This window comes from Cervus elaphus, chromosome 29 (genome assembly GCF_910594005.1).
Source record: "Cervus elaphus chromosome 29, mCerEla1.1, whole genome shotgun sequence".
Classification (NCBI taxonomy): Eukaryota; Metazoa; Chordata; class Mammalia; order Artiodactyla; family Cervidae; genus Cervus; species Cervus elaphus.
In genome coordinates, this window is record NC_057843.1 from 42,070,216 (window position 1) to 42,094,541 (window position 24,326).

The 24,326-nt window shown below is 44.6% G+C and overlaps 1 protein-coding gene across 2 annotated transcripts in view; it reads right to left on the reverse strand.

Annotated features, from left to right (window-relative positions):
• DMRT1 (doublesex and mab-3 related transcription factor 1) overlaps positions 1 to 24,326 on the reverse strand; it is a 93,777-nt gene that overhangs the window by 39,683 nt on the left and 29,768 nt on the right. For both annotated transcript variants that reach the window (XM_043891109.1, XM_043891108.1), the window contains exon 3: positions 18,295 to 18,578. In XM_043891109.1, the coding sequence (XP_043747044.1) occupies positions 18,295 to 18,578 (284 nt within the window). The remainder of the gene's footprint in view (positions 1 to 18,294; positions 18,579 to 24,326) is intronic.

Genomic DNA, 24,326 nt, shown 5'->3' on the forward strand with positions numbered 1-24,326 from the left:
GTAAAGATCAGAGAGTGCTGTTTATGAACCAAGACAACCCCCTGTAACACTGACCAGCACGTCCGATCAGGAACAAGTTATTTAAAATGTGAAATAGTATTTCACTCCCTCACATGTCTCCTTGTGTGTAAAACTGGCATCTTACCCTGATTAATCTTTCAGTGTTCACATCAAGAGAATGTTTTTTAAAAAAAAAAAAAACAAAACAAGCACACCCCGTGTGAGAGTCAGCTGGTATCTTCAACGTGAGGCCACACTGGACGCTGTCCTCAGAGCCCATTCCCGCCCCCTCCTGTGCTCTCCTGTAGCAAAGAACCAAGGCTGGGGTCTGAGGCTCTCAGGCTCTCCTGGAGGGGATCTGGATTCCACTAACAGGACATGAAATGAGATCTGGAAGGCAGAAGGGAGGCACATGCTCTCTTCCGGCAGGAGTGGCAGCTGACACTCAGCTGACCCAATTTTTTCTGGCAATCAGACTCTGCCTTGGGGACCTCAAGTAGCTTTTAGGTAAGGAGCAGTGCCTGTAGCATCCTGACCACTCATTCGAATCTAAGGAGATGGAACCGCCAGGCTTAACCAGGGTTCCCACTCCCGCTTATCTAGCTCTTCCTGGGCACTTTCACGAACACTAGAATTATTCTGAATCCTGCACGGACCTGGCTGGTACAGACAGTGAGCACTAACCGTGGGATCAGATCTAGAGAGCAAGAACAGCCAGACCAATAGCTAGACTCTTATTACTTAGATTGCCTTTAAAAAACTAAACTCAGATGGTATTAACTTTATTTAAAAAGTCAACAATTTGCGACTGTTCAAGGATAGGCCAATTCTGTTTAAGAATTAAAAACTAATTTCAAAAATCATGTTTTTCAATCAGATCTTTATAAAGACAGATGATAAAGAAAATACTACTAACTTGACAGAACCTGGTAGGATAAAAGTAGGTACTGGGATTCCTCAAGATTGTCTATGAATATCTAAATTCTGGACAATTTCCTATGTGATATAGGGCCATGTGTACGGCTGAACATTATGGCTTTGCTTGGTGGAAAGGCCTAACTCCCTGTGCTAATCTAAGAAGTTTCAGGCATTCATTTTTGACCCTCCCTACTGCTCCCCAGAGGATGTTGGCTCTAATATGGGTGGATTATTTCTTCTTGCAGAAGCAAAGACTCCACTCCACTTGATTATTTCCTCACAAATGGAGTTCATCTGGCAAGTTCCCTTTATCCTTTCTAGTTTACTTTTCTATACATATAAAATGCCATTTCTTCTAACTCTATCACCTCATTTTCATTTTCTACCATTATATAAATCTTTCCTAAATAAGAGGGCAGGCAAGCTGTACTTGGACTCAGTCATTAAAGGCAGACAGACAGTTTTTCCCCTTTGGCTATCTCCAAGTCAGAAACCATTAAGGAGCCATGAAATAATTTAAAGTGAGAATCAATGGTCATTTGACTGCACGGACACAGTTATCAATTAAGACTAGTGCTTCCCAGGGCGTTCTTAATGTGTATTCAAACAGCCTGGGGATTCTGTTAAAAAGTAGACTCTGACTCAGCAAGTGTGGGGTGGGGCCTCCCAGAGTGATGTGCTCTCAATCAGCGTCTCAATCAGGAGATGCCAATTCTGCTCAAGGAACTAAAATAAAGGATCCTTTCTCTCCTGCTTGTAGCCCATAGGGGCTGTGACCAAAGGAAGACCAGTGGTTTACAGCCATCAACTTTCTACCTGAACTGAGGAAAGGCGGGATGATGTAAAAAGCATTTAAATTTTTTCATTCTTTTTCTTTTTATATATGAAATTCTCCAGAGCTAAATTGAAAGGATGTCCTTCAGGGGTCTGCTGTCATCTACAATTGCTGCAGTGGGAGTAACAAACTCCAACATACCTTACATTAAAGAGCCATCTTTGCCTCTACAGCCCTCTGTCAAGTCAAACACAGAGTCTAAGGAACGAACGCTGAATTAGAAACAAGGGCAGACTTTTAAGTCCAGTGCCCTCGTGTAACCCCTGCAGTCTCCCACTCTGGGTGGTGAGTTGGGCACCAGTTTCACAATATCTTACAGTCAGTTCTTCAGGGAAAATGATTTTCTGTTTTTCCCATGTACAAGAAAACTGACAGGGCTTCCCTGGTGGCTCAGTGGCAGAGAGTCCGCCTGCCAATGCAGGAGACACGAGTTTGATCCCTGATCAGGGGTGATCCCACAGGCCTTGGGGCAACCAAGCCGGTGCACAACTCTTGAGCCTGTACTGTAGAGCCCACCTGCCACAAATGCTGAAGCCCCAGGGCCCACCCTCTGCAAGAAAAGCAGCCACCGCAGCGAGAAGCCCAAGCACCACAACTAGAGACAAGCCCACGTGCAGCAGCCAAGACCCAGCACAGCCAAAAAATAATAAATAAAATTATATATTAAAAGAAACCCTGATGGGCTTTGACCCTGAAGGCTCTGCAAAGTACCAAATCTTGTTCTTGTACTACGAATTTTATTGTAAAGCTTTTTAAAAAAATTTTCACTAGAGCAGGAGTCAGCAAGTGTTTTCTGGTAAATGGCCAAAGAGTAAATATCTTCAGGCTTTGCAAGTTATGGGGGTCTCTAGAAAATCAATAAATGAATGGGCATGGCTATGTTCCAGTAAAACTTTATTTACAGAAATGCACCCTAGTCCTCAACCTTCACTCCCACTAGAATTCAGGGAGGCTGAAGACCCAGCATCTAAGCCTTGGTTCCACCCCTAAAGCATCAGATTTCAATGGTCTGGGATGTGGCCTGGGCCCTGGGTTTTTTCAAAGCTCTCCAGGTAAATCCACTGTGACACCTGTGTTCTGGGATTACCTATGTATTTCTCACACCCAGAGAAGTATGAAATCCCCAGTATCAAGTAAAAACTACAAAAGGTTAAGTCTGACAAACAGACTGACCAACTGCTGCCAATCCCAATGTCTATAATATTTGAAAAGAGATTCAGATAAACCATGGATTTTTTTTTTCCTTTCAACTAAATCTTACCAGGAAACAAACACAATTTCAAAACCCACTCAGATGTCTGTTTTTCCTTAATTCCTTTTCTATGTTTTCAGAAAGCATCATATATATTACCATATGTAAAACACAAAGCTACTGGGAAGTTACTGTATAACATAGGGAGCTCAACGCAGTACTCGGTGACAACCTAGGGGTGGAATGGGACACGGCAGGTTCAAGAGGGAGTGAACATGTGTACACTTAGGGCTGATTCATGATGCTGATTGGCAGGAGCCAACACAACACTGCAAAGCAATTATCTTCCGATTAAAAATAACTTTCAATGTAAAAAAACTAAAAAAGAAAGCATCAAATAACAAGGATTATTTGGAAATAGGTTTTGAACTCAGACTTTTGATTTCTCCAGTGAATTCCCAGAAAACTGAGCTATGAAAGACCTCAGCAAAAGAAGGAAAAGATACAAAGGGTCAGACTCCACCTGAGGTTATTAAAATGTGAACTTACTGAGGTCCCCAGTCACTTCACCTGCTCCTAGAGGAATAATCCACAACCCATAACCACCCATGTAACAACCTGGACATAAACAAGAGGGCCAGTTTGATGCATTTTTAACTGCACACATAAACCTCTGCAACATGAAATTAAAACTGAGTCGTGATTCACCCAGGAAGTCCAGAAAACAGCATGGAAAAATGCGATTTTAAACTCAAGATCACTTCTTATTTCCTTCTTACTCCTTAAAAAAAAGAAAAATCACAGTCTGCAACTCTAGGTGAGAGACAAAAACAGGTAAATAAGGAAACCTCTGAAACGTCCTGTTTTACTTTAAACCAGCAGTACTCAGGTGGGGGCAACGTGTCCCCTGGGGACATTTAGCAACTTCTGGAGACACTTCTAATCGTCACACTGCGGGGAGGGTTGCTACTGGCCTCCAGTGAGCAGAGACCATCCTCTCGTGCACAGGGCAGCCTCACAACACAGAACTGTCCAGCCATGTCGATAGCGCCAAGCTTGAGAAAACTTGCTTGAAACTAACCTAATACTACCCCCTTGTGCTCAGATCCTCACCTCCACCTAAAACAGCAAAGTTCTTCTGAAGGACACAAGGTGCTCACAAACAAAAGGTACTGTTCAGCTCTGCTGAAAGGATGGAATTTTTCTTTCGTTTATGCAATGCCCCCTTGTTTCTCCTCAAGATTTTATTTTTTTATTCCTTTAAACAAACAAGCCAAGAAAAACCTAAAAGTCCTGGGTTCCAGTGAATTATGGCTATTATTATTATTAGCATGTGGCAGCTGGCAAGCAACAGGCATGTTTTATAATCTTATTACCCACCCCAGGTCTCTGAACCAGAGTATGACCTACGGATAGGAGCTGGGCTGGTGGAGAACGTGCACGGTATTAGTATTATCCCCGGAGGAAAACCTAAGAGTTTTGGGTTTTATTTTATTAAACTGTTGAGAACATACAGTTCAGTAAATCAGAACCATAGGTTTCCTTCTTATATACCTCAGTCACCCTTTTTCTAAATAATAACAATAAAACCTCAACAGAATGTAAGAATGTTAGACCCCACTTCCTTTAAAAAAAAAAAAAATCCTAAATACTACTCACTGGTGGTCTATTAACACTTCAAATAGGAAGAGCCTAGTCTCACACTGAACCAAACACTCCACCCAGGGAACGACTAAAAGAGGTTCCTCAAGACCAAGTACTGGTCCAGTTTATATCAAGCAGGGCTGGGCTGCACAGAATTAGAGTTGGTGAAGAAAGGGAATGATCTTCATAAGAAGAGGGACTATATAGGTTAATAATCCTAACTGCAAGGAGGGGGGTTCAAGATGGTGGGATATATGTACAGCCATGGATGAGTCATGTCAATGTATGACAAAAACCACCACAATATTGTAAAGTAATTAGCCTCCAATTAAAATAAATAAATTAATTCTAAAAAAAGAAAACAGGGTTGTTATAGCATACAAAACTAAGACCCCAGCTCTGTAATTTTAAGATGCACAAATATGACTATATTTGCTTTAGTACTTTAATAGTCTCAAAGTGTTTATATAACATTTTAATTGTATGTGATCATCGTTTTCCATTTAATGTGATATAGTAAATATTTCAGTCATTCATAAATAAAAAGAATAATCCTAATTGCAAAACCTTTGGTTTTAAGAATAGAAAAATTCCTACAAAAGAAAGCTTCACATTGTGGAATTATAGGTCTTCTGGTGGGGTTAAGAGTGGAGGTTAGGACTGACTTTTGCCCCCATTAAAGGATTTCTTTATTTTCTTTTAAATAATCATTATTTATTTTTGGCTGTGTTGAGTCTTCTTTGCTGCAAGGGCTCTTCTCCAGGTGCAGCTAATGGGCCACTCTGTTGCAGGGCTTCTCACTGCGGCGGCTTCTCTCGTTACAGAGCACAGGCGCTAGGGTGTGCGGGCTTCAAGCTGCAGCATGCGGCAGGTGCAGTCCGTGGGCGCACAGGCTCAACAGCTGCGGGACACGTGCTCAGGTGCTCCACGGCATGTGGCGTCTTCCCAGATCCGAGACTGACCTGTGTCTCCTACAACGGCAGGTGGATTCTACACTACTGAGCACCAGGGAAGCCTGGATTCCTTTAGTTTTAACAGAAGCTTCTTTTCAAACTATTTGAATGGGATGCCTGATCACACACTGAGTGTCCTCCTAGTCCAGGGACCTTACCTAGGCCAGGTGCTTCTCCTGAGAGGCAAATGCCCATCCACCTTCTTAAATAGGCACCTGATTTATCCTCTCGGACCCCACACATCATACCTGGAAGGAGTTCTTTTTATGTGATTGCTGTTATACACACAGTTCAGAGATTACTGAAACATCAACCAGCCCAGCGCTGAGTCAGCGCCACAAGCAGACTCCCCACAGCTACCCTCCGCTCCTCCCTTCTTGCTTCCCTGGAGGTTAGTTCTCTCTCCTGACTTTATTAGGAGTTAACGTCCTCTGCAGGGCCCACCTTGATTTCCCTAAGGTGCTACATTATGAAGTGCCTGCCACTTCCCTCCCGAAAGCCAGGAAGAGAAAAGCACAGGGAGAATGGCCTGTGAGGACTCAGGCCCCTGGCCCGGGGCACTCCTTCAAAGTGGGAAGGAGCTGTGTTTGAGGGTCAGCGCTTAGATACTGGAGAACATAAGAACGGTTGTCCAGAAATGGAAGAGATGCTCTTCCTCCTGAGAGGAGATGGGAGGGGGAAAACGCAGAGAGGAAGCATGTGTATGCAATATAGTAGAGAGGACAAATAAGAAATGATAAATCTAAGGTGTTGAAAATGTTGCCCAAAGTTTCAGACTTGCTAAAGCACACGACACATGACACATAGCTAAAGCTCTGACACATGCTAAAACAAACAAAACTTACGTGGGTGAGCTCTTCATAAAGGACAGATGAAAAGCAGCTAAATTCCAGGCAGGACTAATAACAGAGATTTTAAAACATAAAAACACCATAAGATGAACTATGTGAAAATCATAAACTCTGGAGAAGACATAGAATAGGAATTCACGTCATTTTATAAACTTTAAAAGATGGGAATTGCATATGAAACCAGATTACAACTGCATTTATTAGCAGTCCATTTTGATTGTCCTTAGTAAAAAAAATGAAGAGAAAAGATGTGAATATCCCCACATTTACAAAAGTCCAATTAATTTGCTAAAACTTGTGTTGCTCAGTTGGTTGTTTTCCCATCAGCATCAGTGGTACAGACAGAGCAGTTTCCTCCCTTACACAGTGACCCTTCGTGCGTGCATGCTTAGTTGCTCAGTCGTGTCTGACTCTTTGCAACCCACAGACTGTAGCCCACCTGTAGCCCACTGTCCATGGGATTTTTCCAGGCAAGAATACTCAAGTGGGTTGCCATGCCCTCCCTCCAGGGGACCTTCCTGACCAAAGGATCAAACCCGCATCTCTTGTGTTTCCTGCATTGGCAGACGGGTTCTTTACCACTAGCGCAACGGGCCCCAAATAATTCAGCTGCTGCAATCAGCAAATACATATTTTTTAAAACAGTATGAAAATTAATGAAATAAAACAAAGTTAAACAAATATGAGAATTCACTGCCTACAATATGGAAAGAGCTATTTTATGAAATTTTAATTTTTGTGTTTGTATGTAGGTACAAATATATACTGGATCACAAGATAAAACATTTCTTACTGTGGATCTTGGTCTAAAATGTCTGAAAGATATTGGTGTAAGAATTAGGTGAAGGGCCCAGGAAGGGCTATTGTAGTCAGTACTCCTGACCCTGGAGCAGGCTACTGTCAAACCACGCTTCTACCAGAGACTCCTGGACACTCACAGGCAAGTCTGGCTCAGTCTCTTGTGGAGTCACTGCTCCTTTATCTGGGGTCCTGGTGAGCACAAGGTTTTGTTTGTGCCCTCCAGTGTCTGTTTCCCCAGTCCTGTGGAAGTTCTGTAGTCAAATTCCACTGGTCTTCAATGTCAAATTCCCTGGGAGTTCTCAGACTCTTTGCAGGATCCCCAGGTTGGGAAATCTGTTGTGAGCCCTAGAAGTTTTGCAATAGAGTGAGAGCGTTTTTGGTATAAGTGTCTTCCAGTTTGTGGGTTGTCTGCTCGGTGCCTCTATAGTGAAGCTAATGGTGACTCCTCCAAGAGGACTTATGCCACAGGCTGCACCTCCCAGACTTCTGCAGACAGAGCCCCTGTCCCCGTGGCAGACCACTGCTGACCTGTGTCTCTGCAGGAGACATTCAAACACAGATCTGGTTCAGTCTCTTGGGTGGGAAGGAGTCTCTTCTCCTTTCCCATTTATGTCCTCCAAGCATCTCTTGTGGGCATGGGATTTGATTTTAGACATGATTGTGCTCCTCCTACCATCCTGTTGGGGCTTCTCCTTTGCCATTGGATGCAATGTATCTTTTTTTTTTTTTTTTTTTGGCTGGGATTCAACATTCTCCTGTCAATCAATGGTTGTTCAGCAGCTAGTTGCAATTTTGCTGTTCTCACAGGAAAAGATGAGCACACATTCTTCTACTCTGTCATTCTAGCTGTTGCGGCCCACCAGGCTTCTCTGTCCATGGAATTTTCCAGGTAATAAAGTTAAACCAGGCAATATCAGAGTTATATTTAGTAAAACCTGGTATTGCTGAATTTTAAACTAAATGTGCCATGCTCTTAAGTGTCATTTGTATTGAATGTATAACGTCTAAGTAAGACTAGCTAACCCCACCCCCCACCCCATCCCGCACGTATTCTATGAATTGTGAAAAGTACACAGTCCTCCCTCTGAAGGCTGCAGATTTCCAGGGGCATTCCTTTATCAACTCCGGGTTTGATCTCAGTTCCTACTTTTACTTGCCATCCTATGTCTTTCTTCACAGAAGTTCACATATACGTTTCAGTTCTTTTCCTTATTACACACACACAGACACATAATTCACAAAGAACTCAGTATAGGCATTTGTGGGTGTTCTTGCCTCTACTGAAATTTGAGGAATAAGGGGAGGTTTAAACCATAAAAACAGGGAACTCCCTGGCTCTCCAGTGATAGGAAAAAAAAAAAGAATTAGGTGAAGGGAAATAAGGACCTTTAAAAACAGGTACATAGGAAGAAAAAACAAAACTCTGAGAACGGTTCCTTTTCCTGGAAACTGGAAGGGTTTTATGCATTTCCGGGGCTAACAAAAGAGGGGGGGTTCATTTGGAACCAGCCTCTGGGACCAGCCCAGTGCTTTCCTCACTTTTTCTAAACCACAAACTTACACAGGATTTTCTAGCTCCTTTAGAGCTAGAAAACTTGTATTTGTCTCATTCACAAATTGAAAACCACAAACCCTGACTTTCCAACCAAAGTCATACGGAGCCAGGCAGAAATGCAAGCATCGTTCACATAAAAACCAACAAGAAACAGCTTCAGTGAAAGAGCTGGTTTGTATTTTTTAATTTCAGTTAATAACCATCAAGACACAGTACTCTCCACTTTCTCTAACATGCAAAGATCTGAGAGAATTACGTACGCCTCTGCAGACAGGTGGAGGGGCCTTAGGAATGGTGACATCCTAATGACACCTTCCAGAGAAATGTAACTGGCCACATCTCACAGCCGGGGAGATGGGGTGGGATGGAGACCAGATACTTGAGTCCTCATAATGTAATCATGAACGCAGGAAGAAACTGCTCAGAGACATTAACAAACCTGGTTCCACTCACAAAGGGATTAGGCAGAGAAAGCTGCATGCAAGGCAAGTCGACCTCGGAAGCATCTCTCTGCTAAACTAGGCCACCTTTCCCAATCTAAAAGAAGGCCTATTATAATATATAATCTATTATATATTATATACTTAAATATATTTGTTAGATATATATGATATACAATTATATAAATATATTAAATTTTAAACACATATTAAATATACATTTACTATATTATTTATTATATAGTAATTATAATTATATATCTATTAAATATATAACATATATAACATGTAATTATAATATATAATAGGCCTATAATATAATATATAATCTGCCTATTATAAAGGCCTACTTGCTGCCCTTGGCTTTTAATAATTCTTCATGTTTTCACTGCTCCAAGATCAAATATGAAACATTTTGAGAGGGAGTCAGTCTGAAAATGAGAAGAAAAAATTCCTGTAACCACAACATTTGGGAACTTTGATTTTAGAACCAGAAGTATCAGAGACATCCATTTCTGTCCCCATCTTGATGGACAAATTTAATTAACCTTTGCTACTCTGTTCCAACCTACTGTTTTAGACAAAACTAGTGACCCACAAACAATATGTTACCATCAGAATTTCAATGGCGGCGACACCAAGAGATATAGCCCTATCAGCAGTATCGGGAAATAAGCCACTTGGATTAGCTGCGCCAAGAAATATGGATTATATTCACGTCACACATGAGCTGTCAGAAACATTAGGATACTTTTAGCATAAATCAGCAGTGTGAAGGGTATCTTATGAGCACTGAACATGATAGACTGCTTGTAGGGCAAGGTGAGCCTGTCTGGGGCCACCTTCCAAGTGTGAGCACACGTGTGCCTGTCCTTTACCCGAACTGGCATCAAAAACTGGAACACAGGCTGGTGACCGCTGATGGGCACACCCAATTCATGGTGGGTCAGGGGTGCAGAAAGGTGCTTCCCACTCCAGACCCACGATGGAAGCCCACCTCAGAGTAACCAAGTGAGACAGGGTGACCAAGAGTGTGTGAGAGTTAAACGTGGTTAACACTATGAGTACTGGGACTCTCCCATAATCTAACGTGCCAAGTTACATAAGATGTTATATCTTATAATAGTTTACATCATAAGATGTAATATAACCCCTCACGGTTTCATACCAGGAAAACCAAGCAATGTGCGCTGCCCCATGAGGAGGGCAGAGAGATGAGGGCACATGTGCACCCAGCCAGGCAAACCAGGGTTCCAACTCCAGCCCCCCACCTGCCAGCCTGTGACATGGCCGGTCACCTCACCTCCCGGAGCCTCTGTTTCTTCACCCACAAAGAGGGTGCCAGTCCCCGACGAGGCTGGGTCTCAGGGCCGAGTGCAGCAGCAGGGAAGAAGGGTCCGGCGCCTGGCCGGCCAGTCCAGTAACTGACCTGTCACACCCCCACCCACAGGCCTCCCTCTTTGGGGGCCTCAGTGCAGGGCAGCAGTAAGATCCAAGGACCCCTCGTTTGGATCTTTTAGCACATAACTGAGCCCCTTCACAGGTAGGTCAGGGACCTAGTGAAAGAGAAGGAGACAGAAAATTATACTTCAAAAGTTACTTTAAGTATATAAATGTTTGATATTTGAAAGAAAAATGTATTGTCTGAAATGTTTCTACTATTTTTAAATAGTATTTAAAAATATTTTACATTTTTAAAAGCTGAAAAACCAACAAGAAACTACACTGACACTATTAAATGGGGAGAGAGATAGAGACAGAGAAAACACGCCTTCCTATTTTTTGGTTGCATACCATTACCCAAGACACAAAATTATTACATCTGCCTTCCCTCTCTCAATATTGGCTAAGAATCACCAAAAAGAGTGTTTTTGAAAAGAACTGTGATGAAAAAAGGAAGAAAAATGAAAACATAAAATGAAGAGATATCCCCTTGGTCTTTCTATGAAGCCTGCTCCCAGGAGGTTGTGCATCTCAAGGGAATGCCTCAGGGTCAGGGTCTCCCAAGGAGGGGGTGCTGAGAGCCACCTGTCCTGGGTACAGGCCATAAGGGGGTACACTCTCTGCAGGGCACTGTTTACAACAATAGAACTAAGTCAACCTGCTTGGAATTATCATCAGGCAGAGGCAATTCTAAACAACAGCAGGGATAAAACACTTGTCCTCACGCCGCCTCGCCCCTGCCACAGGCACAGCGCTGCACAGAACCCACCTTTCCACAAGGCAGCACAGCCCCTGGGAATCTCCAGACTCTGACCACAATAGTGATCAGAGCATTGTGCGTATCCTTTCTCTCATCTACCCACCGGGAGATGGCACTGGAAGGGACAGTGCAGCTCAGGGCTAGGCATGGAGCCGGCACTCGACCAACTAATGATTAACACACAGAGGAATTCCTTATATACGCTCTGTAACAGGATGGAGATTTCTCATGACTATATTCTTTTTGTGTTTCTGATACTATATTCCTAATATAGCTCCAAAAAATAGGGCAAATCAGCCTCTATTATGCATTTCCTTGATTTTGGTCTTTATCCAACTGATGAGGGCCACTTACCAGGACACAGAAATATGGACTCCCAAGAAATAGAGGAGACTCACTCATGCACATACTTAAAACTTTTTGAAAAGCAACTAATTTTATATCTTAATGACATCTACTTAGAAAAAAAGTAAGCTAAAAAGGCAAATGTAAATAGACGAGGTTTTGGCCAGGAGCTCAACTAAATCAAATCTGAAAGCTTTTTAAAAACTGTGATCTAATTATATAATTTTCAAAGAGATTACAGAATTCCCAAATGACTGTATTATTTACTAACCCAATGCTATTGTGTTAGAGATCAGACATAATCTCACAACAGACAGATGATGTCTTTCTTTCTGCCCCTAGTAAACTGTGGAGTAGTCCCTGGAGTAGATGAGCCCTTTCCAGGGTTTTCCAACTCAGTTCAGATCAAACTGGACTCAAGTCAGAATGGAAGTGAAGCTGCAGGATTTTCTGAGGTCTCTCAAAGGTTTCTAAGAATCCGAGGTCACCCTCCATCTGGATTTCCTAGGAGGCTAGTGGACCGCCTCTGCCAGGCTGAGAAACAATCCCGTAGCGTCCCGGGGCCCAGCTCCTCCCCGAGATCCTCTCTCACTCAGCGCTGCCTTCGAAAAGTGCCTGCGGTTTCCAGAGGCCAGCTCCATTTTCCTCTGTAATCCAGATGTTTTTAACCAAATACTCTGTGAAATGACTTTCCTGCTGTTGTGCTGCAGTGAAGGAACATTCCTCAGATCCATCTCTCACCATGAATGAGCTCAGCTTCTAAAATACCCACCACCTTCCCTCAGCTTTGGTTCCCGACCAAGAGCCAGCAGAAATACTGTCATCACCGACATCAGTTTTTACAACACTGGCCCTTCCAAAAAGCAAAAGCAAAAGCAAAGTACATCGTTCAACTTTCAAAACCTCTGCAAGAGAACCACCATTCCTTTCAGGAGAGGTGTGATGAAGACCAGGTGGTGCCTGTCACGATCATGGTTGGTACCTATCTAGAACGAGACAACATAGCAATTCCTCTGTGAAAACACACGTCAACGAGAAGGTGGTTTAGAAACAGAAAGAGGACTGTTTCCAGACGCACAGGCCTGCTACTGCCCCACACATGCCCTGGTTGACAGGAGGTCTTCTCTTGCAGGAGTAGGAACATGACGTCATAAAGGCCCAAGAAAGCTGGGTTTACTGTTTCTCCCTGAATGAGAAGAAATCTAATGAGGAATTGTTTCAGAAGAGAAAATAACAAATGTGGCTAAGACTAGACAGTCCACTGAAGGGAAAGTTCATAGTAGAGGCAATGTGACCCCAAACTTGGGGAAGCCTGACATCGCCACTTCACTGGCTTTAAGGTTCCAGTGGTCTGAAATGACTTTTATGTTCAAACAGAAGATTCTCCAAGGCTGGTCTTCTGAACTAGGAAGCCCAAGCCCTGTGTCCCCAGGGTCCCAGAAAGCAGGATACACTTGAGGTCCATGTGAGGACAGTCTCACAAAATGCTGGACTAAGATGAGGGCATTCACAGGGCCAAGATAAAGAGACGGGACAAGGTCTGGAAGGAGGCTGAGACAACCGCCACAGACAGCATACGGAAGACCCTGAAGAACTCTGCTGCTGTCGTGGTGACACAATGCCGGTACATGGCTTCCAGACTCTCTCTGGACTTCAGACCAGCACAACTTTTTAAAACAGGGGTGGGAAAGACAGGGGTAGAGCCTCCAGTTTCTTATATTGCTGAGGAAGGACATTTACAGGGAAAAAAAAAAAAAAAGGAATCCTCATTACATTAAAAAAAAAGTTGGAATGTGAAGGTCTCAATAAAAACAATTGAATAATTTAGCTGTTAGAGAAACCCCCGCTGTCTCAGTTTTCCTCATTTCTTTGTAAACCAGCAAAGGCAACAGCCTCCATTCAAGACAAGGAACCACAAAATACATTTCCAGTAAAATAAAGAACAAGCTGACACCAGTTGTCCACCAATGGTATCTAAACTGAATAATGCACTAAGAACATAAATTACATCTGGAGGTATTTAGCAGGAAGAAAAATGTCAGTACCAATATTTTGCTACAAAATGACTGTCTAATCTAGAAATCCTAAAATAAGCACCTATAAAATTATTAGAATTACAGAGTTCACACAAGTGGCCTGATACAAACTAAATACACCACATCAGCAGAGTATCAACAGAAATATATGTCTCTGTAATCCCCCTTTAAAAATCAAATTAGGGTAGTTAGCTCTAATAGCCCAAGGCAAATACCACATCTAATTCCCTTTTCCTGAGGAAAGAAATGACATGTTTTAACTGAAAGTGGTCCTACGGATTCCACTTCTGTGTGCTTGAAAACTGTGAGTTTTTCTTTCCAGAAGAAAAAGGCTGTGAGTGTCTGCTCACCAACAAATAGTGGCCAAATCCCACTTCGCTCTAAAAAGAGAAGCCAGGGAAGTGGGTGATGTGACTGGAGTGGAAGCCCAGAGGATCCCAGGAGTGTCTGCAGAGAGAGCACCTCACACAGAGCAAGAAGGCCCAGGATTGGGGTTGTGTTCCTCAGGGAGCCAATTCCTCTCTCTTAGCCAGTCAACCAGGAGTCTGATGTGACCAGATGCACATTATCCCGGGGGCCTGATAGTGCAACTTATAGGCCTGAGGTGGGCATACAACCGATCTGAATTCTCCTATTTCATCTTCACAACTGAAGTAGATTTTGCATTCTACTTCCTTCTCCTAGATATACTGTTGTTGTAAATTTAGAAATTTCAAAAATTAATGGCTTAATTAATGGCTAGTTATAATTGTCTCCCTGGGAACGGGAGCCAGGTTTAAGCCTTGGCTTGCAATCCCTCACCCCCACCTCTGGCCCTCCCAGGGGACCCCGAGGGCACAGAAGTGGAGGTGCTCCAACTGTGCCCACAATGCACATGCTCCAGAAGCATTCTTTGAGCCGACAGGTTGTTCTGATGTCGAACCACACTAATAAAAAGGGGAGGCAGTGTGAAAACCAGGGCCCCCCGGCAGGCTGCTGAGTACAGGATGGCGAACACAGCAGGCGGGCAGCAGTCAAAAAAGGCGCCTTTTCTATTGAACAGTCTTTCGGACTCTGTGGGAGAGGGCGAGGGCGGGATGACGTGGGAGAATGGCATTGAAACATATAAATTATCACATGTGAAACGAATCACCAGTCCAGGTTCGATGCATGATACAGGGTGCTCGGGGCTGGTGCACTGGGATGACCCAGAGGGATGGGATGGGGGTGCGGTCAGGATGGGGACACATGTACACCCATGGCGGATTCAAGTCAATGTATGGCAAAGCCAATACAATATTCTAAAGTAAAATTTAAAAAAAAAAAAAAGTGCCTTTTACAAGTGCCCTGCTGGGTCCTCCGGCCCATAGCAGCAAGTGCTGAAGGGCCATCCCAGTAAAGCCCACAAGGGGGCGCCTTTCTCTGTGCACCAAGGCCTAGCCGTCGGCTTGATTTCCCCTCTGCCTGTGTCTGTTTCAAACTCAGGGCTACACAGATGATTCCCCATTCTCATATACCAGGTGGTAACAGCCTTTCCCCAAGACTTATTTTTCGACTTTTTGTCCATTTGGCTCAGCGGTAGATCCCTGGCAAAGAGTGGGACCTCAATGCATCATTATTTCATAATTGAATGCATTCCAGTGAGGTGGATAATCATAAACAGATGACCGCATCTTAAGACTGAGCCCCAAAGAACCACCAGAAGGAAGGAGTCACCTCTGCTGCCATGTGACCACACCCCAACTGTTCCTGGAACCGGAGTCTCCACCTCTGGTGGTACAAGCTTCTGAAAATCTAATCCAGCGGGCGCTGGCCGTGGGACTGCAAGGAGAGCCCAGATACAGCTCAGAGTCCTCCCATATTTATTTCTGCTCCCGTGATATGCACCTCTCCTTTGTCAACCTGGTACAACATGTTTATTTAAAAGGTAATGTTGCCGTGGAGGAGTGCACCAGGCAATAAACAGCTTTTGCAGGCAATTAAATGCAGCAGTGAAATTGAGCTGCTGGTCAGTGGAACCAGCCATTCATCGTGAGTTTGTTCCAGTGTCACAAATGTTATTCCTGTTTCACAACAGGACAGGAACCCGTGATTGGGCCACAAATCTCCAGAGGCTGGAGGCAGACCCGAAGAGATTAAAGCAGCTCTCGGCATGAGTGCAGGGCATCATCAGGGAAGAGTCCTGGGACGTTGGCCCTGGAGAATGCTCTAGTTTTTTTTAAAATAGGCTTTTCACTGAGTAGGTATTCAGTAATTACTTGTGACTTGCATGACTTTATAGGGAGACTCATAGGAAGTCTCAGTCTACAATGAAAAGTCAATGATTTCTTTTCGTAAACAATTCAGGACCCTCCCCACTAATTTCTAAGTCTGGCTTTAGAAAATTATGACAATCTCCACTAGAATCGATCTTTTCTAGGAACCAGAAAGGAGCTCTTTGTTCTGAAGACATTTCACACTGTTCCCCACAAACACACTGATACACAAAGCAGCAAGGAAAGGAAGATAACATCAAAGTCACTGCTCCGGTGAAGAGTGAGGAGGGAAGTCTGATCTTAGCAAGAGTCAAGACAGTAGATGGTGGAGATGCTGCTTAAGCTTCAGGCCCTTCAGGTGGAGCCAGGGTCAGACCAAGGGGGAAGGTCCAGTGAGGGAGACCGGCTCAGTGCCCTGCAGACGCAGCTGCGGGACACCTTCCACAAGGGAGACAGGAAAGCATGGCTACAGAGACGGGAGGACCACTGCACCCTCTCTCCTCCAGGGAAGCTTCCACCAGGAACGGGCAAGGCACTGTCCACAGAGCAAAGCCAGGGCGCCCTCCTGACGCAGCAGAACAGCCAGGTGGGCAGAGGCTCTGCCCCAGATCACCATTCCCCTTGCCCCTGCCATAGTGACTTGGTGAACAAATGAGCTGTTCACTTCCTAGCCCTTAAACATTGGTTCTAAGTATTATTGCTAGGTGTTTCTATTTAATTACTGCTTCCTTATAACATATATGGGGCTTCACTGGTGGCTCAGCAGTGAAGAACTGGCCTACGTGCAGGAGACCACCTGCAATGCAGGAGACGCAGGTTTGATCCCTCAGTCGAGAAGATGCCCTGGAGAAGGAAGTGGCAACCCACTCCAGTATTTTTGCCTGGAGAATCCCATGGACAGAGGAGCCTGGAGGGTTATAGTCCACAGTGTCGTAAAGAGTCAGACACGACTTAACGACTACACAACAAACAAATCTGTTTAGCAGCTTAACAAATAAGACACTTCTTTCTCCTTTCTTAGAACAGCATCTCTAACAGAAATCAACCTAAAACGTGTCCCAAATCATAAAACCCAACTGGCACTTTGAAAGGCCTGCAGGACTCCAGCCTGCGGATTATAAATCACTGAATTTCCTTTACACTCGCATCAGCTGTAAATTCCAACACCTTTTTTAAAAGTATGATGCTAAAAGTAAAACTCATGAAAAACTTACAAAAATGAGTAGCCCAGAGGATTAAAGCTGACGCATGACTATTACAAGGAAGTCAGATCCATAAAGCCAGTGGGAGAGCCCAAAAAAGAGGTGAAGTGAGTATCAACAACTTCTCCGCACCAACAAATACAAAATGGAACAGAATTGCTCAGAAGAAAATGTCAATGCGCATTTTTTAGAAGTGGGCATAAAAAGGTCAAAGACTTACCCTAAACCCCCCAGATACATATACCTCAGTGTGCTGGAATCGATGTGGGAAGCCCACACACAGTAAACGCACCCAAAATGAGAACAGTTCTCGCACAATTGGTATTCTACAGGTGGAGGGGATTTGGAGGCACTGATTCTAAGTGCTTATGCGTGCACATTCTCACAACATGCTAATCCAGCCTGGGAATGCTATGCTTTCCAGGCCTTGAATATGCCGCTGACAAACCGGCAGGAGAGAAGTGGTGAAAACTGAGAAGCGGAATAGCGCTGAATAAACGTTCCCTGATAATGCAAAATGCTTTGTTTTACCCCAAATACTGAAAGCTCTTGATTGCACACTATTTCAGAAACACATACGTAGTGTATGAAAGACTGACCTCCATTCCCAGATACAAATGCTCTCCAGGTGGCCCAGCACAGCAGGGACCTAGTTCTTCTCTCCCCTTTCTTCCATGCGAACACACAGATCACTCTGCATCTCCCTTCCAGGGTGCAACCACCACCTCGGTTACTCCCACCCAGAAGGCTGAGTCCAGCATTCTCTAAGCTGCTCTCCACAGTGAGGGCGAGGCTGGAGGAGGTGAGGCCTCACACACAAGCCACTTGAAACTGATTCTGGCCCCTGGGCGTTTACACAAAGTGACACTCAAGTATGAGAAAGTAAAATTTCAAAATGCAAACAAATATATGCATATCTTTTTTTTAACAATTCCTTTCAGTCAATGTCTGCGGTTAAATGGTGTAATGGGTAGAGTGAAAACTTTCTACACGTCTTGCATAATGGCACACACGTGTGCTGGTTTGGGTATATGTGCATGTGTGCGGTTTCAAACATCCAGTAACCTCTCTGGGTAACAACCTACCTGCCACTGGTTTCCTGCCTGGCCAGGCATGTAAGGCGCTGGGAGGCTCCGGAGGCTGTTCTTCACAGGGGAGCCCCCAAGGGGGTTTCCCACGTCCCCAGCAGAGGAGTCAGCAGCCAAGGCCATGGAGTACTGCGGGTAGTTGTAGAGATTGTTGTAGTACGGAAACAGAGACGGCTGGTAGAAGCTGCTGTAGTAGGTGGGGTCGGAAACGAGCTCAGGTGTGTTCTCCACATGCCCTCTGCTGGTGACAGCAGGAATATCCTGGATGACCATCCGTCCCTCTAGAAAGAAAGAACACGACGAGCGGGTATCAGTTTCAGGACCACAAAATTCTACCTGTACACCTTGCCAACATACGGCCTCCGTCCTCAAGATCCACAGAGCTTCAGAGCAAGGCTCCGGAACGTGCTGCGTGCCCTGTGGCCAGAAAACAGGAGAGTTTCGAAGGCTGGAGTAATGGGGGCAGCACAGCCGACAGACACTGGTGATTATTTTTACTGAGAACGCCAAAAATATTTTAGGCAGGGGTCATTTTAATTACCTAAAGCCTGACCACGTTTAACTTCTACAGAGAAATTTCCTACCCTAATGTCAAGAAATCAGAGATCAAATCTAGCTAAGTTGGCTATCTGCAAGTCTTAGAACAAAATTAATTGTACGTAACTTTAAATAAAGTAATAATAAAATCTAGATGCCTTTTCTATGTGTCTGTCCACATCAGTATGTCTGAACGCAAAGCAAGAGGCTGAGAGTTTAAGCAAACATTGGTTTCTTTATCCTGAGTCTGGATAATGGTATAGACCTGGGAGACAAACTTCCGTAAAAGGTCAGTTAGTGTCTATCTTAGACTTTGTGGCCGTTCTGTTGTGGAACATACAGGCTGCTGGGTGCTTGCATTGCAATAAAACTTTATTCACAAATACAGGCAACAAGCCCAAGTGACCCACAGGTTGAAGTTTGCAGCACAGGGTCTAGATGTTAAACCGTCAATTCCAATCAACAACTGAATGGACTCCTAAGTCATCTTTCCAACAACTTTTTATTAAACAATGTTCTAAGAGTTGGCCAGGTGCCTTAGATGGCTACAGGGTATTAGGATGCCCCTGCCCACGTGGAATCCACAGTTTAGGATAAATGATGGGATTACAAACTATAACAAGGACCCTCATGCAGAAATACCTATGAACATTTATGCAATCTCAAAGGCTAGAAAGATGACACACAGCCTAGAAAGGAATTATAGAGACTGCCATTAAATAAAAACAAAAACTGCACTTGAGTTTCACTCTAAAAGAGGAGCAGGGGACTTCCCTGGTGGCCCAGTGGCTAACATTCCACACTCCCAATGCAGGGGACATGGGTTTGATACCTGGTCAGGGAACTAGATCCCACATGCCACAACTAAGAGTTTGCACGCCATAGCTAAAGATTTCATATGCTGCAAATAAAAAGATTCCATGTGCCGTAACTATTATCTGGCTGCTACTGCTACTGCTAAGTCGCTTCAGACGTGTCCGACTCTGTGCGACCCCAAAGACGGCAGCCCACCAGGTTCTCCTGTCCCTGGGATTCTCCAGGCAAGAACACTGGAGTGGGTTGCCATTTCCTTCTCCAATGCATGAAAGTGAAAAGAGAAAGTGAAGTCGCTCAGTTGTGTCCGACTCCTAGCGACCCCATGGACCACAGCCCACCAGGCTCCTCCGTCCATGGGATTTTTCCAGGCAAGAGTACTGGAGTGGGGTGCCACTGCCTTCTCATCTGGCACATCCAAATAAATAAATAGAGGAGCAGAAAATAGGTGAAAATGAGAAAAACAGGCTTTCCCGGTGGCTCAGTGATAAAGAATTACCTGCCAATGCAGGAGACATGGGTTTGATCGCTGGGTCGGGAAGATCCCCTGGAGGAAGACCTGGCAACCTGATTCAGTATTCTTGCCTGGGAAATCCCATGGACAGAGGAGCCTGGCGGGCTACAGTCCATGGTGTCTCTGAGCCGGACATGACTGAGCATGAGCAGAAGAAAAAGAGAAAACCTAAGACAGGGCAGCGAGGATGCAGGGATGGACGCAGGGAACTGGGGGACTCTGCGGTGATGGACCGGCCCTTGGGGTGAAGAATTGGGTAAGAAAAGAGCAACAGAGGGCCAAGGTGACAGGCGGGCTGTAGACAGGCGAGGGGGAGCCTGAGGCGGCTCGCTCAGCTCTCGCCAGGGTGCGGTGGAAACCACTGAGGGCTTCTGAGCAAAGGAGCACACAGCTGCACTGTGGGGTGATTCAGCTGGGGAGCAGTTCTCAAGACAAGTGAGGGAAGGCAGGTCAGAGGCAGGAGAGTCAACAGGGAGCCGCTGAAGCAGTCAGGGAGAGACACAGCCGTCTGCAAATAGTGGGGGAAGGCTGTGCCAGGGACACGGGGCAGAGGGGGCGGGGAACGCAACAGAACTCAGGACCCAGGGGCGTCAGGAACTGAGACGCAGGAGAAGAGGAAGAGCAGGAGACCTAGGCGGCAGCGGAGACCAAGGGTAAGTTCTGCTTCATCACGGGGCCCGAAGGGCACACACATGGGGAGATGAGTGAGGCTGAGACACTCAGCACTTGGCACTCATGGGAGATTGAGATTCAGGAGTCACCGCCCTGAGATGCGGACTGCATCTGGGGAGAGCAGGAGGAAGGGGTAGGGAAGAGTATGTTACGAAAGGAGAAAAGAGCACCAAGGCCAGAAGCCCAAAGACAGAGGAGAGAATGTAATGTCACAGATGACAAAGTCGACAGGGACCAAGGAGGGCAGGCCACAGTGTCCACCACTGCTAAGAGATCAAGCAAAATTAGTTCTGGAAAAGATCCACAGACAGCTGGGCCTTTAGGGCCTTGTGGTTTTAGCACAGTGAGAGAAGACGCCTGCGAGACATAAAGAGCAAGTAGGCTCTGTGAATATGGTGACGAGCCTTCGCTCTGGTGAGAAGGGATACCCAGCGAGCGGCGCCCCCCACCACCCCTCGCTCACCGTGCATCCTCGTACTGAGCACACTGCCAGATACACGGGGGTAAGAATCTGCAGCAAGGATCAATGAACAGGTTTTTTTCCAAGTAGCCTAGCATCAAAACAAATATGAGAAAAGACCAGAAGCTCCAAGGAGTAATAAGTTGTTATTTCATTTTTAAAACACAGAGAAGGGTTGAGCACATGCCGGCAGGGGGAAGCTCATGAGGAGAAATTCCCAAGACCAGTAATACATGGTCCACAGCAGGTGCTCAGAACGGGTCGTCCGGCTGAACGTGCGGAAGGCATGACTAAACGTGCACTCTCTGGAAGGTTCGGGAGAGAGCTACAACAAAATGTATTTTACAGCCTCATTTTACAGTTAGCACTGAAGTCTATTCTCTGCTAGGATACCAAACTTGTTCACTGCAGGCTCCTGGAGATGCCTCGTCAGGGCTACCATCTTACAACATCTCTTGCCTTCCTCCCGCCTCATCCTCCCAACTAAGGAGATGAGAAGCTCCAATCCCATTATTCTACTCCAGTCTGGAGAAGGCACGTGCCCTTCCCACCTTCTGAACTTCCCTCGGTCCTTTCTCTTATTTTAAACACAGTTTAGTGGCAAATATGTGGTTTTCAGTATCTAGTTCTTCTGCTTTCAATGTCATGTCTTTACTGTTGAACTTCATTGTTAAAATCAATACAAGTTTGGCAAAAAATGGTCAACTATATGGTTACTTAAAAAAAAGGAATGAATGACCTTCTTACCATCCAGTCATAAGCATTAGTGGGACACCCACACACAATTTCATAGGATTTAGGAAGGCATTTCAGATGCTCATCCCTGTCTCTGGAGTTAAAAGCACTGGGTACCCCCCGGGCCTGCCCTTGAAAACTAAAGCTTCTTCATAAAGAAAACAAAATATAACAGGAAGTAAAGAATTAAACAGAAACCCAAAGACACCAGCATTCTCGGATCAGGGCACAGGTTCAAGAGGTTCTACATCATAACCCTACTCAGGACCTTTAATCAAGCCTCAGTTTATCCAGCAACAAAATGTTGTCAGTAATAATCCTCAAGGTAACAAGAATGGCTTCAATAAACTTCAGACAAAACCTCAAATAAAATGCTATATCAGATCAAAGAAAGGATTTGTTTTGCTACAGACGACAGTAATTCATTAAAACGCCATCACCTTTCCACTTACCATATTTTATCCCCTCTTTCAAAGTATATTGAGCTTTAAGAATAAATTAAGACATACGTTGGAAAACTTTTGATTCATACCAATATTCACATAATAAAAATCACTTGAGCTTTATAAGAGTAAATGCCTAAAAATTTTAGACTTAAAATGTTTAAACGCTCCTAAAAAGTGACCTTTTAAAAAGCACTGGGAAAGGGCAGCCACCCCAGGGACATGAGGAACTACCAAATTCTGTGTTTTATAACCCCCCAAATTGTATTTTAAAGATTCAAATTAAAACTTTACTTAAAACAACAGCTTCATGCTTCTCAGCCTTGATGTGCCCATTACCAGTAGGTGGGCATTTCCCAGGGCTGCAATAAACACCCAGGAAACTACACATGTCTAATCCAGTGGTGCTCAGCGGCACAGGCACCACCTGGGAACTTATAGAGAAGAACATTCTCAGACCCACCCCAGACCCACAGAATCAGAAATTCTGAGGGCTGGCCAAGCACCTGAGTTTTAACAAAGACTTCAATAGGTTCTTATACACTCAAAAGCTCAAGAACCACTGGTCTCACGATTCAAAGCAACTGCTCCATAAATTACCCTAAAAAAACCAGTGACTGAATTATTGTGACAGTGCTGACTGGCTATCAAACGAGAGCATACAAATTAATTCCACTGAATGGAGAAGTTGGGCTACTACAGAAATCACTGCAGAGCTTGGATCACAAGCTGTAGGTGCTCTGTGGATACTGCTGCCAGATGGGTCTAACTTTCATGGCCCACACCGGGGCTTTGACAAACTATACTATTCCTCATCAGGCTTCTGGATTATCAAGAGGAGCAGGTAGTGCAGAAATCATTTATTCTTGACCTTAAGGTGTATGCTGGTACTTATATTTGATTTTTTTGATTAGTCATCACATAACAACCATGTCCAGGTGTTGCAAAAGGCACAAAGAAATTTTCAAAATGCTTCATTTCTTCTTAAGAGTGAGTTATCTATTTGGGAAAGTTATGTATTAAGACCAAGAATCCTACAAACCAATAATCCAATGGCCACAATGACAGTATAGGCAGACGTCACCATCAGCAAAGATGGAGGTGATTCAGAGATGGTGGGGGCAGGGAGGCAATCAAGAGAGAACAGTGTCAACATGATCATGAAAGAGGAAAAGGACAAGACATGTCCTTTTCCAGGGACACTGAGCAGATAAGCCTGGCTGGAGCACAGCGTTCATGTCAGGGGACAAGAGATGCTGAGGCTGGAAAGTTACTTAGGGACAAACTGTGGAAGGCCTTGTCTGTGAATCCAGACAAGGGCTTCTGATTGCCCCTCAAGTTCCAGGGAGTCGATGAGTTTTCAGAGCAAGCTGTGCTTAGCCGCTCAGTCGTGTCTAACTCTTTGCAACCCCATGGGCTGTAGGCCACCAGGCTCCTCTGTCCATAAAATTCTCCATGCAAGAATACTTGCATGGGTTGCCTGCAAGGAGTGGGTTGCCATGCCCTCCTCCAGGGGATCTTCCCAACACAGGGATCAGAACCCAGGTCTCCCGCATTGCGGGTGGATACTTTACCATCAGAGCCACAAGGGAAGCCCTTTTAGAGCAAGGGAATAACATTAAAATGTTTTAGGAAAGTTAATCTGGTCCAAGAACAAAAGATGAATTCAAAACAAGGAGGTAAAAGAACAGACTAGGCTAGAACAGTCTCCTCTGTGTATGTATGTGTACATGGTCTATAGACCAAAACGGCTAAGACTCTTTAAACACGCCAGACTTGAAGAGGTAACTAAAAGGTTGCAGAGGGAAGCTGCAGTAACAGGAAAAAGGAACCACATGAAGAACACTGGCACGTC